Consider the following 16,183-nt stretch of genomic DNA (forward strand, 5'->3'; position numbering starts at 1 on the left):
GTTCAAAGTCATAAGCCAAGAAAAAGTTTTCAGATAACTTGACAGAGGCCTGCATTGGAGAATTTTACCTATGGCTCACAGAAGCCTCCATGAATGCCATTTTTATTTGAATCATGACATATAAAGCACATGTTTTTCATTTTAAAGTATTTTGTTTCACCAACGAAAAACATCAACATGATAGCATACGTGGACCAAATTAATCAAGAAACATTTGATATGGGTGTTTGATATACGTTTGATATAGATGGGTGATAAAGGAATTTAGTGATCCCATGACCCTACCTGGCTTTCCTCTAGGTATAATCTTCTAGATCCCTGCAACAGCCTTGAGAAAATCATCCTGTTTCCCCTGAATGCATTTTCCATCTACATCTCTGACATACACGACTAGCTTTTTAGGGAAGCTAGCGAGAGGTCATAGAAATTGCAGGTCAAGAGAATGAAGATGATGGTGATATTAGTGGTCTCCCATTCTCCGTCTACTCACAACCCCACCAACTAGGTGGGTGGGAGGATAGGCTAATTTAAAACCATAAAGGGATACCAATCCGGACTTAATTGTAGAGGAGAGGGTTGGGATGAATCTCCCCCACAACTACTGCCCAGTAGCTAATGCATGTCCAACACAAGCCCTATTTGGGGCCATGCCAAAGAGAAGCAGCATGGCCTAGTGGGAAAAGCACAGGAGTTAGAGGAGCTGGGTTCTAATCCTGACTCTGCCACTTGTCTGCTGTGTGACCTGTTGCAGGTCACTTAACTTTCCTGTGCTTGAATTTCCGCACCCATAAAATGAGGATTCAATACCTGTTCTCTCCCCAGTCCCTTTTTATTGTGGTACTTGTTGGACACTTACTAATCAATCAAACAATCAATCAATCGTATTTATTGAGCGCTTATTGTGTGCAGAGCACTGTACTAAGCACTTGGGAAGTACAAGGTGGCAACATATAGAGACAGTCCCTACCCAACAGTGGGCTTACAGTCTAAAAGGGGGAGACAGAGAACAAAACCAAACATACGAACAAAATAAAATAAATAGAATAGATATGTACACGTAAAATAAATAAATAAATAGAGAAATAAATATGTACAAACATATATACATATATACAGGTGCTGTGGGGAAGGGAAGGAGGTAAGATGGGGGGATGGAGAGGGGGACGAGGGGGAGAGGAAGGAAGGGGCTCAGTCTGGGAAGGCCTCCTGGAGGAGGTGAGCTCTCAGTAGGGCCTTGAAGGGAGCTCGGGGGGGTCGCGTAACTATGTGTCAACCACTGTACTAAGTGCTGGGGTAGATACAAGATAATCAGGTTGGACACAGTTTTGTCCCACATGGGGCTGGCAGTTGGATGGAGTAGGATTTAATCTTCATTTTACAAATGACGTAAGTAAAACATAGGGATGGTAAGCTCCCACTAGACTGCAAGCATAAGCTTGTTATGAGCAAGGAATGTGTCTGCTAATTCTGTTGCAGTGTACTTTCCCAAGAGCTTAGTACCGTCCTCTGCACATAGTAAGTCCTCAATAAATACCATGGACTGATTGATTGTCTAGGTCACACAGCAGACAAGTGATGGAGCTGGGATTAGAATCCAATCGATCTGGGTTCTAATCCTTGCTCTGTCACTTGTCTGTTGTGTAACTTTTGCCAAAGCATTTAACTTCTATATGTATTTAACATATATATTATATATATAAATACATATATATTATATGCATTTAACATATACAAACATATATGTGTATTTAGGTTTATACATATTTATTACTCTATTTATTTATCTTACTTGTACATATCTATTCTATTTATTTTATTTTGTTAGTATGTTTGGTTTTGTTCTCTGTCTCCCCCTTTTAGACTGTGAGCCCACTGTTGGGTAGGGACTGTCTCTATATGTTGCCAAGTTGTACTTCCCAAGCGCTTAGTACAGTGCTCTGCACACAGTAAGCGCTCCATAAATACGATTGATTGATTGATTGATTCTCTGTGCTTCAGCTACCTCATCTGTGAAATGGGGATTAAGACTGTGAGCCCCCCGTGGGACATGGACTGTGTCCAACCTGATTAGCTTATATCTACTCCAGCACTTAGTAGGGAAGCAGTGTGGACTAATGGATAGAGCGCGGGCCTGGGAATCAGAAGGTCACGGGTTCTAATCCCAGCTCCACCACTTGTCTGCCGGGTGACCTTGGGCGAGTCACTTCACTTCTCTCTGCCTCAGTTCCCTCATCTGTAAAATGGGGATTATGACTTGAGCCCCCCATTAAGACAGGGACTGTATCCAACCCAATTATCTTGCATCTATCCTAGAGCTCAGAATAGTGCCTGGCACATAGTAAGTGCTTAACAAATTCCACAGTTATTATTATTTATATCTGCTGTGTGACTTTGGGGAAGTAGCCTCAGTTGCCTCATCTGTAAAATGGGGATTGATTCTGCAAGCCCCAAGTGGGACATGGACTTTGGGTGCACCCCAATGCTCAGTACAGTGCCTGGCACATAGTAAGTGCTTAACAAATACCATTAGCATTGTTATTATAACACTAATAATATAATATACACTATAATATGCTAATGGTATTTGTTAAGTCCTTACTGTGTGCCAGGCACTGTACTAAGCGCTGGGGTGCATATAAGCAAATCGGGTTGGATACAGTCCCTGTCCCAAGTGAGGCTCACATTCTCAATCCCCATTTTACAGATGAGGTAACTGAGGCCCAGAGAAGTGAAGTGACTTGCCCCAGGTCACACAGCAGACAAGTGGCGGAGGCAGAATTAGAACCCATTACCTTGTGATTCCTAGGCCTGTGCTCTATCCATTAGGCCATGCTGTTTCTCTACTAAAGGCTGGGGTAGATACAAGCTAATCAGGTTGGACACAGTCCATGTCCCATATGAGGCTCACAGTCTTAAACCCCATTTTACAGATGAGGTAACTGAGGCAAAGAGAAGTTAAGTGACTCGCTTTAGACCACACAGCAGTTGAGCTGCCCACAACAATTGAAACTGCTTCCATTCAGACAACGATTCTCTATTTGCAATAAGAGGACACCCACTTCAGATGAAGAAGGAGAAAGGGGGCAGGAAGGTTGCATTCCATTTCCCATCTCACTAGATCAAAATCTTCCATCCTCAGTCATCCTAGAGGAGAGAGACTAGTAATCAAGTCATTAGCCATGACAATCATCATATTATTGAAGGCACATAGGAAGTTTTACTCTCCTCTTCCAGGCTAGAGTCTAGAGCCTGCAAATCTAGAACTGAGCAACAATTTACCCTTATGCACCGAGGAGAATCGTTAGACTGAGAGAAGGCTTTCCTGCTCTCTGACAACCAATGTGCAGACAAGCAGGATCATGGAAAAAAATGTAAAACGGTATTAGCCCTCTCCATTCCTTTCTCCTTTCCAAAGTGCACAGAAAAACAAAATCCACAGGAGAGTTGTGTCTGAAAATGGAATGTTACAAATATTCCAGCGTGGCCTAGTTGAAAGATCACTGACAGTCAGGACGCATGAAATTTAGTCCTTGTGTTGCCACTGGCCTGCTGTGTAACTGTATAAGTCTGTCCACGGTCTAACTTCACAGTGTTAGCTCCCTGGGGGCCAGGAACATGTCTACCCATTCTGTTATATTATACTCTCCTAAGTGTTTAGTACAGTGCTCTGCATACGGTAAGCACTCAGTAAAAACAATTGACTGATGGATCAGTCATTCAACCACTTTTGTCCTCAGTTTCCTCATCTGTAAAATGGGGATAAGATTGAGAGCACCATGCAGTACAGGGACTGTGTCTGATTTCCTATCCTTGTATCTAAACTAGGCACTCAGAATTTAAGAAATGTCAGGAATATAATTAGGACAGTTAGAGAGATCTTATCTACTAGCCAATGATGATGTCCTGCTAGAACTATTTGTCTCAGTTCAGCATGGTGAACTCAAATGCGTTAAATTAGACTGGATTAGAGATTATGGGAATGACACTGAGGACTTCTTCCCAGCCCGTTTTGACAGCAGAGCAGGAGAACAGGCGATGACTGTCTGGAAATGTCCTTTGTCAGGCAGGTGTGCTTGAGGACATCCTAGGAGGGTTCTAAAGTGGGGACGAAAAAGTTACTCCCATCTGCAAAGGGGAATCTTGGGTTGGTTCTTTAGTTTGGGTTGCCTCAAGCAGATTTGGGCCCCCAAACCAGGATTTTCTATAGGAAAATGAATTTTCATAAATGCTCCTCTAAGCGCTTAGTACAGTGTCCCGAATAAATACCATGGATTGATTGAAATGCAAAGTATATATGATAAGAGAGAATCAAGACCGAGGCAGAGGCTGGAAAGGGGAGCATAATTATACTCGATCAAAGTCATGTCCAGACACCCAGCTGTCCCTTCCTCCCCTGCATCTACTCACGCCGATCTGCGGTTTGTGTGGTCCCCAGGGCAGTCTCATACTGGGAGAAGAACGTTCCCTAAAACTTCCACCGTTCAACGAAAAGGGCGCATTACAAAGATACTGACTGTACTGACTGTACTCCGCGCTGATCAGCAGGAGAGGGGAGTTCAAATCCCAGGAACCCCCAGCCACGATCAGGCAGCAAGCCCAGCCTCCTCTTCCTCAAACATCTGAAGAGGGAGAAAATGTAAGCAGCAAAGCCCGCAAGAAACCAACTCTTACAGACTCGTTCTCTTCTGGATTTCCTGCCTCCACTGCCTGCCAAACCTCACGTTTAGAAAGCTGGGCTTCACCCCCCGTGAATAAGGTCAGTCGCAGAAAGAAGACAGATTTCATATCGTGCTGTAACGAATGTGCTCTTTGGGCGAATGGACCTTGAGCGGAAGCCTGGGCCTCCCATTAGGAGAGTGAACTCTGCCTTCTGGTGCTGGTTGGGGTACGATAAGTAGCTAACCAGAAGGGGCCGGAGCCGCACAGAAGCCTGTAACAAATGGAGCTAGTGTTCCCTCCGAGAGGCAGGACGAAGCCGGCTGTGGGGGTTTCCTGTATCCCCTGTAACCTGGATGTGTTACCAATTATTTGGTCATCTTCAGACGGTGGATATGACAAGCTGTGGAGTCCCGTCCACCCTGTAAGATTCGGAAAACAAAAAGGGGCTTTGTCTTTTAGCCCTCCACGTCACTTGGGCGATATCCCAAGAACAAAGTGAAAGGAGAGAACTAACCTTCCGACTCTGCAGAGTGGCACCATGTAAGCCAAAGGGAACAAGAGTTACAAGCCAGAAATTCAGGGCATATATTGCGTGTATGTGCACTTTCCTGTTACGATTTATCATTCACAAAGACATATAAACCCTGTAAAATAGAGGTTGCATCCATAGGAATAAACAGGCAAAAGTACTTATGGGTTCTCATCAATATTATGATTTGCAATAACATCGGCCAATTGAGAAATTATGTACTTTATCCAGGTAATTTATACAATATCCTTCCCATCTCAGTATATTATCCACACTATTTCCCTCTTTTTATATTCTCACATTACCCAACGTATTACTCGAACCCATTAGAATTCATACATGCAGGTACACTGATAAAATTATAGATCTAGTTTTGTTTTTATTTATCTAATATAGCCCCTACAACTGTTTTTCCACTGTATGTATAACCACATGGTTACAGGAAAATATTTCGGAAATGTTTGGCTAATATGTGAATGGAAAATATCTGAGGAAGTGGAAAATCCAGGCAAGTGTATAATATGCGGACTTCTGGTTGAAATTCAAAAATCAAAAACCAAAGACTAAAGCCCAGACAAAGATTAATCAGTGATGAGAGTTTAGATTTAATTTGTTCAGCTTATTTAATGTAGAACAAGCTTACGTGATGCTCTGGAAGACTAGATGAAGAAAATTGTAAGTGGGGGTGGAGTGTTTGTGCCTGTGTGTGTGCGTACTTTCATGTAGAGTGGACTCATGTGGATGAGTACAGATTGATTTTACTGTCAGTCAAACCTGGAACACTTTTTTTTTTCTTTGTATCAAACATAAACCTATACATCACCCTGATCCTTGGAAAAAGCATCCCTCAAGCAGACTATCCAACATCAGGGGGATAATTTGCATATTATCCAACCACCGTTCTAATCGTAATGCTACTTTACATATGCTCCAACCACTGGGCTTCAATATACTTCCATTTTCAATCTTAGGTCCACTGATTACACTTCAGTTATAGAAAACCATAAAATGGCCAGAGAGGCATAAATTAATCATATCCACCAACTCTGTTGTATTGTACTCTCCAAGGGCTTAGTACAGTGCTCTGCACATGATAAGCACTAAGTAAATACCATTGGCTGATTGATTTTGGATCTTCTGGATACCTGGAACCCAAATGAAAATTCTTGTGTCCTTTTCCATTTCTTATTTTGGCATGTAATGTGAGGAGCTCTACAAATTTCAGAATCCTGGAATCTAATCCAGGACATCTCAGTCAGTCAATCGTATTTATTTAGCACTTACTGTGTACAGAGCACTGTACTAAGCAAAACAAAATACAATACGACACATTCCCTGCCCACAATGACATGCATAGCCCAACAGCATCTCAAACTTAATTTATCTAAAACCAAACTAGTCGCCCTTCCTCCTACGTATACTCCTTATCATCATCCCCCCTTACGGGGAAATTGCATCCTGCTCAAAAAGTGTAATTTTTACATCTACTTCTCCTGGGATGGATTTAAATGGAAGTTTGGGAACCTCCTCCATTCTGGCATGGTAACTAACCATTCCCTAGCAATCTATGGAAGGGAAGGAAATCCAGGATATGTGGGGAAGTCCTTCAAATGGCGAGCAACGAATTTGTTGAGAAATTATGCCAATTATTCCAGAGCAGAAGGTGGCTTGAGTGAAATTTACAGATGATCAGGTGCAGATTTGGCTTTATTATTATTTGGCTGGCCTGCTGAGCTGTATCCTGACCAGAGCTAATGAAGAAAGAACTTAATCCTCGTTCTTCAAAATGGTGGGTACCTGAGATGTGGTGGAAGGTGAAACTGGTTGCGTGTGTCATCCAGGCGGTTGCCTAGATAAGGAGTGTCCATGGTCAAAAATATGGCTTTATAGCCCATCCTCTCTGCCCGCTCTACAAGCTGCTTGGTGAGCTCGCGGTCTTTGTAGATATACAGCTGGAGCCAGCGAATTCCATCTGGGGCTGCTTGGGCGACTTCTTCGATGGATGAAGTGGCCCATGAGCTCAGCATCATTCCTGTCCCCATAGCCCTGCAAGCTAAGAAAGAAGGCACAACTCCCATCAGAAAGGTTCTTTCCAAGAATACACTTCAAAAATTTACACTGTTGCTTTCCAGTTTTCAGTCACAATGACTTTAATAATAATGGTACTTGTTGAATGCTTACTATGTGCCAGGCACATATACTTTGAAGACCCACTGGAGGCCTAGTCTCAGGGGGACTTCAGGTTCTTTATAGGACAGAGAAAGCCTGTAGTGTGAAGTGGATATTTTGGGTAGCTCCAAGTTCTATTTGCATACAGCATATATTTGCATTTAACATGCCTAACTAAGCAGAAATATGTTTTATTAAAGTTATAGACATAATGACGTCTAGTCTAATGTGATACTGAAATAACTTTTTCCTTTTGAAACACTTTCATTTTGCTCATAATTCATTTATTTGCCTCATTCTTTTCTATGACTGGGAAGAAAAACTTTGGAGAGTTTTGTTTTTATTTCTTCTCAGAGTACATCAGTGCATTTTTCTCCTTGGTGCAACTGAAGGAATTGGAAACAATTATTTCATCTGCTAAAGAACGTTAAGGCAACTTTACAAATAGGATGTGTTCTCATGGGATGATTGTGCACGTATTAAGCTCTCACTCTGTCCCCAGCACTGTACTAAGGGCAGAAGGTGATACAAGATAATCAAATCAGAAACAGTCACTGTCCCACTTGGGGCTCACAATCAGAGAGGTAGAGAAGACAAGTATCTTTTCCCCATTTTAGAAATGAGGAAAGTAAAGCACAGAGATAAAGTGGCTTGCCCAAGGTCACACAGCAGAACAGCAAGGCGTAGTGGAGAGAGACCGGATCTGGGACTCAGACCTCATGGGTCCTAATCCCTGTTCCACCACTTGTCTGCTATGTAGCCTTGGGCAAGTCATTTCACTTCTCTGTGCCTCAGTTCCCTCTTCTGTAAAAAGGGATGGAGACTGTGAGCCCTACGTGGGACAGGGACTCTGTCCAACCCAATTTGCTTGTATTCACTCAGCGCTTAGTACGGTGCTGGCACATAGTAAGCACTTAACAAAATACCATTATTATTATTAATGGGAGAGATGAGATTAGAACCTGGGTCTCTTGATTACCAGTCCCGTTTTCTGTCCATAAACCCACGGTGCCTCACACTGCCTCACTTATTTATTAAGTTCTGGATCTCTTACACTTGGTTACTGAAGACCACCTTAGGCAGAAAAGATCCAGAAGTAGTGGATAGTAGTAGTAGTAGTATTTATTTAACACCTACTGGTTGCAGAGAACAGCAGTAAGCATTTGGAAAGTACAAAACAAGGTGACATATTCCCTTCCTACAAGAGGCTTATAGTCAAATGGGGGAGTCACACATAAAGCCTCGCCTGTGTAAGTTTCAGTGTATGAATGGTGTATTCTGAGCTTACGTAGTGTATCCACTGCCAACCAGAAGCAGCCTCAGGAAAAGATCCTAAGTCATGGAATGTGTTTTGATAACTAGCCACAGTTATGCTTTATGGATTTAACACTTATTCTTTTCAGAGTAATCTATCATTTCATGCAAAAATATAGAAAAATGCACCTTAAAAATCCAGAAATCCCTTTTTTATTCCTTTGGACATTCTCTAGAATGTTATTTTTCTTGGTCTACCACAGTGTGGTTATTTTTTAATGTAAATGGACCTGTATAAGTATAAAACATCTTCTTACCTACCAACTCTTTCATGTCCAAAAAGTGGTCTTTATGACAAGTTTTATTAAATGAGGATTAACAAATCTCTTAAGGTGGAAAGTTTCAAACAGCCTTTTCAAACAAATCGGTAATTTTGTACCCTAGCATTCAATATGGGAAACAAGAGTGCTTTGGTGTTCTGTCTCGCAGCTTTACTATGCCACAAAAGGTACAGCAAGGGAGTCATAAATCTCAGAAACCATAGATTCCTTGAGGCAGACTAACTAGACATCAAAAACATCATAATTCATCAGAATCCACAAAGCATTCCCTTTTCCCTGTTTATTTTCTCCTTGAACTTAAGAAAATACATTAATAAAATTCAAAACAAATAGTCACATGGAGGGATCTATATTTACTCATTCCTATCAAGAGGGGGACTAAAGATTATAGTCTGATTTTTATTTTTCCAGTAGCATCACTGTGTTGGGCCAAATCTTTTCATCTAGATGATCCAGGCCCAAAGGACTTATTGTAGCTCAATAATTCAAAGAATTACTAAAAAGTTTTCAAATTTATGATATGTTGAAAATAATTAGTCAGATTTGCTGTCTATCCAACTTTGCTAGGTACTTTCTCCACCCGATAAATACTATTGAATGAATGAATGAATGAACTGACCAGAAATTGAGTTACCAAAATCAAAAGACATCATCTGAGTCCATTTTTTGAGGACCATTTTTCTTACCATCATTTAAGTACCTAAAATACCTAAACATCTCCCTGAAACTGCAATAGAGAACAAAATTACAACTTCAAAATGACTGCACACTATGTCTTATTATCTGCGCTGAGAGTTAGGCTGATTATTATTTGCTTGGCAATTTTGTAAAAGTTACAGTTTATCAATCTGCAAAATAGGTTTAATAAATAACAACTATTTCCTCCCTTTCTTGAAGGTATGTTTTGAAACTAATTAATAGTATTATAAAGTTGAAAAGCTTTAAGAATTTTAAAATAAAGACACTACCTAAAGGCAAAGCGTTGTGTACTTTCAATTTTAAATTGCCTTCAAAACTGATGACAGAACTTCAAGATAAAATGAGCCTACTTGAAATCTTTGAATGCATCTAACTCTCCCAAGGGCTTAGTACAGTACTTGTCACACAGTAAGTACTAAATAAGTACCATTAATTGACAGATTGAAATCTTACTATTTCAGCATTTTATTTTAGAAAATTGCCGTTATCAAACATTTACTGTAGAGTGGGGAAACTTTATAATGGGAGCCAGAGCTACCTCTTCCATAATTTCTGATAGCTTCACGAGGGGCGGAGGGAGGAGAGGGGTGCGGAGAGTGAGGCAGAAGGCTCCCTCCCCACCCCGCCTTTACAAGACTCCCTTGTACTACCATAATGGCAAAATATTCCATTCCAAACTCACCAATCCCCAAAACCATCTTCCTGGGACAAACTATAGTTCAATAGAGCGCTCTGCATAGAGTTAGCACTAAAATACCATTGACTGATTGATTGATTTAGTGGCAGTAGGCTGAGATTCAATAAGAGGCATTCAATACCCAAGTCAGCAATATTCATTAAGAACCTACTGTGGGCTGAGCATTGCAATACCTTCTGGGGAAGCTACAGAGGAAGGACACATTTTTTTTTATCTAATGGAGTTTTCAGTCGCTAGCAGCTAAATTCACTCACCTAATAGCTCTGGCTGCAGAGGGAGATGGAGACAAGGGTGTCCATCAACAACCTCTTATTTCCTCACCTTTACTGGCAAAATGAAGAGGGAAGAGGACAATAGGTATAGCTAGCTATCACACATGGGAATCCAGGTTAATTAAATCCACCAATGGATTAGAGCAGGGATCATGTCTACCAACTCTGTTGTAAGTTTACTCTCCCAAGTGCTTAGTACAGTGCTCTGCACACAGTAAGGAGTCAATAAAGTCCACTGATTGACTGACTGGTTTCAACTAGTGCTTCACAGAACATCAGACTATGCTCACCCAGGTCCCTTAGACTGGCTCATTGGTTTTCTAAGGCAAGATTACAATAATCATTTGCTGTTTACTTTAGATGTAAAGGGTTGTTTCTCAAAGTTAATTATGTCCTGGTGTTATTTTAGATCTCTCCCTCCCATTAGAGGGTTCTTGAGAGTTTAGCCTCTTGAGATCACCTGGGTGCAACTCCAAAACACAGAGTTGAAAAGCCCAGGGTTAGGGTGATCAAACTGTCGACCAAGATTGGCATCAGAATCAATAGGATGTATTGAGTGCCCACCATTTGCAGAGCATTGTACTATTTGGGGAACCTACAAAAGGAGTAAAACGCAAAGTATCTGAGTGAGGAATTTATACTCTAATGGGGAATACAATAGACATTAAATGACAAATATCCAGTAAAGAGTGAGTATCTATAAATCTATAAAGCTATAAATAATAAATATCAGTGAGGAATAAATCAAGAGGAAGAAACCAGCAGAAAAAGAGTTATCCCTCCTTAATTTTTTCTATGCTCAGGGCCCAGCAGGCAAGTGGCAGAGCCGTGATTAGAACCCAGGCCTACGCTCTTCCCATTAAGCCATGCTGCTCCACCACAGAAAATGGTGGTTACTCATAACGGCATATCATCTCAGCAAAAATGATTTACAACATATTAGAGTACCTTCTCCAAAGCACAGTTGGTAAAATCCTGGCTGGAAAGGGAAAGCTGCATATACTAAGGAAAATAATTCATGAAGGTCAAAGGGAGTACAGGTGGTCGTAGTGACTTATACACAGCCTGGGGAATGCTTTGTATCGTTCTCAAGTTGCTGTTTATTTCTTTCAGCCTCTTCCTTTGGGGACCTCTCTGGGAAGTGGCAAATCATATTGGCCCAATGGGGCCAGAATGACAAAATCTCGTGAATCTGACCTTAAGTTGTCACTGGGTATCAGGTTTCCAGAGTAAAGACTGAAACTATTCTTTTGGCGTCCCCCTAAATAGATAACATTTTTGCGAAGTGGGAACTGACTTTCCAAAGCTATGGTGTCTAAGGAGGAAGAAAATGTTTGAAGTGCCCCAAGTTATTTTCCTGATGAAGTGCATTTGATCCAAAAGCTCTTGCAGTGACTTTCTCCACAAAACAGCTGTGCCGAAAAGAATTCTGCTGCGAAAATGCATTTTGTCATCTGTGCAGGAAGTCATTATGTAATGGGAAAAATATGTAATGACAAAGTACAAAATAGTTGTGTTGATCTAAAAGCAAGGTCTGTCACTCTGGACTGTTTGTATAAATATGCACCTTAGAGTCCATTGGCTATGTCAGCCTTTTCCATTCAGGAACTGTGATTATAAGGAGTAGCTAAAACACAATTAACGTTGTGTACCGAATGAATAAAAATTGCTATTGAGATTGCCCAGAAATACGGTTCAGAAGTCAATGACCTAATGGGAAGAACAGAACTTCCAGCTCGGTTATGCTTGAAATATTTAGAAATAGTCAACCGGCTCCCAATTTGAAATTTGGGGAACTTAATTAATTTAAACACTCTTAGCAAGGCCAGGAGAGCCAGCATAATCTTTCCAGTTATTTTATGTGAGTCTCCTGTCTGAATGTGTAGCAGCAATATAATTAAGTGCCATTAGGGCTGGAGGCCTGTTTTCACTAGTAGCACAATACTGAACTACACACATGGCCGTTGCCGGTCTGATACTCTGTCACCATGACAGGGCACTAAGACTGCTTTCCCACCCTTCCATAACCAACCATAATAACACTTATTAATCTTCTTATTCTTACATTTTGTAAAGTTTCTGGGAGCATGTGTTAATGGAATTGAATAAGGGTCATTCCTTCTCAATAATGGATTATTGAATAGCGTAATAGGGTTAAAAGGGATATCGAGAGATCAGTGATCATCTTTTTCATGTTCCTTCCACTAATATTTCAATCATGATTCTCAGAAAGTGTCACAGACTTCACTTCTCCTCTGGTAGTTCAACAGCCTCACTGCTCAAACTATGGTATGAATTTCTTCCAGAATAGTGTGTAGCTTAACTAAGTGTTGTGATATGTAGAAGTTAAAATAATTTCAAGGTCCAAAACAAAAAAATACGAGGCAGCAACTGAAAAATTAAAATTCCACATTCACAAGCCTGGCTTTTGAATTGTCACTCGATCCACAAGTGATGCTAGAATCAATCAATCAATCCACGGTAGTTTTTGAGCCTTATTATGTGCAGAACACTATACTAAGCTCTCGGGAGAGTAATTTACAAAACAGCTGTAGACACATTCCCTGCCCATAAAGAGCTAATGGTCTACAGGGGATGACTATACTGTGACATTCACAAGATTTTTGATCATTGTCCTTATCAGCTGATCTTCATGAAGCCTCTGAGAAGGGGTGATTGAAATGTGTGGCTGAGAAGAGAGGTGCTAACAACAAACGCCAAGGGTTTAGGTATGCCAGAGCGAGCCATGAAAGGTGTCTTTAAAACTGATGGGAAAACTTGGTGGGGAGAATAAATTTGGTGCAGAAGGTTAAATGAATGAATTCTGGCTTAGGCATGTTCAGGGGTAAGGGAAACAGGTCTGGAGGCAAGAAGAAATAAAAGTCTCGAGAGAAATCAAGGCAGTCTTAGATCTGAGACCTTTCTGTTTCCAGGTGATAGGTCACAACGTTCATTCATTTATTCAATCATATTTATTGAGCGCTTACTGTGTGCAGAGCACTGTACTAAGCACTTGGGAAGTACAAGTCAGCAATATATCGAGACAGTCCCTACCCAACAATGGGCTCATGGGTGACCTTTCCACAGGAGCTACGAATACAGTAAGGGCCAGAGACCCAGAATGATGAATGACAGAAACTTAAGGTCAAATAAAGAGATCTCTGGATAACTAGAAGGATGCCCACTGTGACTGCATAGGACAGAGAAAAGAAGAGGAGCCAACACTTTTGTCTAGGCTGTTTTTCACCTCGGCATATCCCTTGTAATAATAATAATAATAATGACATTTATTAAGTGCTTACTATGTGCAAAGCACTGTTCTAAGTGCCGGGGAGGTTACAAGGTGATCAGGTTGTCCCATGGGGGGCTCACAGTCTTAAGCCCCAGTTTACAGATGAGGTAACTGAGGTGCAGAGAAGTAAATCAATCAATCGTATTTAAAAGTTAAGTGACTTGCCCAGTCACGCAGCTGACAATTGGCAGAGCCGGGATTTGAGCCCATGACCTCCGATTCCAAAGCCGCGCTCTTTCCACTGAGCCATGCTGCTTCTCATTCAGCATTGCCTAGTGACTAGAGCACAAGCCCAGGAATCAGAAGGTCCTGGGTTCTAGCCCCAGCTCCACCATGTGCCTGCTGTGTGTCCTCGGGCAAATCACTTCACTTCTCTGGGCCTGTTACCTCATCTGTAAAATGGGGATTAAAACTGTGAGCCCCATGTGGGGACAGGGACTGTGTCCAACCTGATTAGCTTGTATCTATCCAGCACTTAGAACAGTGCTTGACACATAGTAAGTATTTAACAAATACCATGATTATTATTATTACATCGAAATATACATTTTAGGATGATTTTCCAGCTGTCGCTTTGGTTTCTAACTGTGTCCTTAGAACAACCACCCCGCTTCCACCCCATCCCCAATCCCGGGCTAGTTTAGAGGTCCCAGAGGCTTTCCCTGACTAAGCCCTCCTTTCCTCTTCTCCCATTCCCTTCTGCATCATCCTGACGTGCTCCCTTTACTCATCCTCCTTCCAACTTAGCACTTATGTGTCTATCTGTAAATTTATATGAATGTCTGTCTCTCCCTCTAGACTGCAAGCTTGTAGTGGGCAGGGAATGTGTCTGTTTATTGTTATATTGTACTCTCCCAAATGCTTAGTACAGTGGTCTGCACACAGTAAGTGCTCAATAAATATGACTGACTGACTAGGACCATCTGCGTATTTGGTGATCATCCAGAACATCAATATTAATGATAGTATTTGTTAAGCACTTACTATGTTCACTGTTCTAAATTCTGGGATAGATACAAGATTATCAGGTTGTTCCACATGGGGCTTATAGTCTTGATCCCCATTTTACAGATGAGATAACTGAGAGACAGAGAAGTTAAGTTATTTGCCCAAAGTCACAAAGCTGACAAGTGGTAGGGCTGGGATTAGAACCCACAACCTCCAAGTCTCAAGCCTGTGCTCTTTCCACTAAGCCACACTGCTTCTCAAATATAAGACATGTAGTGGGTACCCAGATAAGGTTAATGAGTCAGACTGGTGTCAAGGCTGATCCTTGTGGGATGTAACTTGATTCCCCCATTAGACTGTAAGCTCCTTGAGGGCAGGAATGCATCACTTGGTTACTCCATGCTTCCCAAGCACCTATAGAGAACACTGCACCAAGAAGGTGGTCAATATATGCTACTACCACTTACCATCATATACCTACTCTTTTGTATTTTATTCTCCCAAGTACTTATTACAGTGTTCTGCATGCAGTAAGCGATCAATAAATAACATTAAGTGAGATTCTCGAACCAATTGGGACCCACGTGACAATACGATGGTCAAGATCAATTTTTCCAGGTGGCCAAAGAAAATATCACTTGGAGTGGAATCAACTCCTTATTGAAAACTTCCTATGTTCCTTTCCCTGGGATGATGATGAGAATGGTGGTGGTGGTGAATAGGGCATCCATAAAGCTGACGTTACAAGAGCAATCACTGAAGTAGTCCCAAGAAAGAGAAGCATTAGGAATTCCTTTTAGGACAGGGAACATGCCTTCCAACTCCGTTACATTCTACTCTCCCAAGGGCTTAATACAGGGCTCTGAATGCAGTAAGTGCCCAATAAATATCGCTGATTGATTGAACTCTGCACAACCACATTAAAGCCATAAATCACTAATGGTTCCTTAAAACTCTGGAAGTATTCACGCATCTTCCTCCATGCCTACCATACGTCTAGGGAGTGTCTCACACATTGAATCTGGCCCTCCAGAAAGCTAAGATACTGTTCTTCTCCTAATATGTGGCTCTATATCATCTGTGCACTAGGATATTTACTCCCTCAGCACTTAGGTACTCTTCCCAGTGGCTTTGTATGTATCTTTATACTCTATTGCTTCCCCCTAAATATAATTTATTTTAGCGTCATTCTTTCCTCCTTTACTGTAAGTTCCTTGAGGCAAGTCATTATGTCTACTGACTGTTTACTCTTCCAATCTCTTAGTACAGTACTTTCTACCCAGTGAAAAGACCATGGACTCGATAAATACTAGTGATTGATTT

General features: G+C 41.3%; 1 protein-coding gene across 1 annotated transcript in view; it reads right to left on the reverse strand.

The window, feature by feature from the left end:
* HAO1 (hydroxyacid oxidase 1) overlaps positions 1 to 16,183 on the reverse strand; it is a 47,039-nt gene that overhangs the window by 14,276 nt on the left and 16,580 nt on the right. The window contains exon 3 of the mRNA XM_038751449.1: positions 6,986 to 7,241. Coding sequence (XP_038607377.1) covers positions 6,986 to 7,241 — 256 coding nt within the window. The remainder of the gene's footprint in view (positions 1 to 6,985; positions 7,242 to 16,183) is intronic.

Source organism: Tachyglossus aculeatus, chromosome 9 (assembly GCF_015852505.1).
Source record: "Tachyglossus aculeatus isolate mTacAcu1 chromosome 9, mTacAcu1.pri, whole genome shotgun sequence".
In the NCBI taxonomy this organism is placed as follows: domain Eukaryota; kingdom Metazoa; phylum Chordata; class Mammalia; order Monotremata; family Tachyglossidae; genus Tachyglossus; species Tachyglossus aculeatus.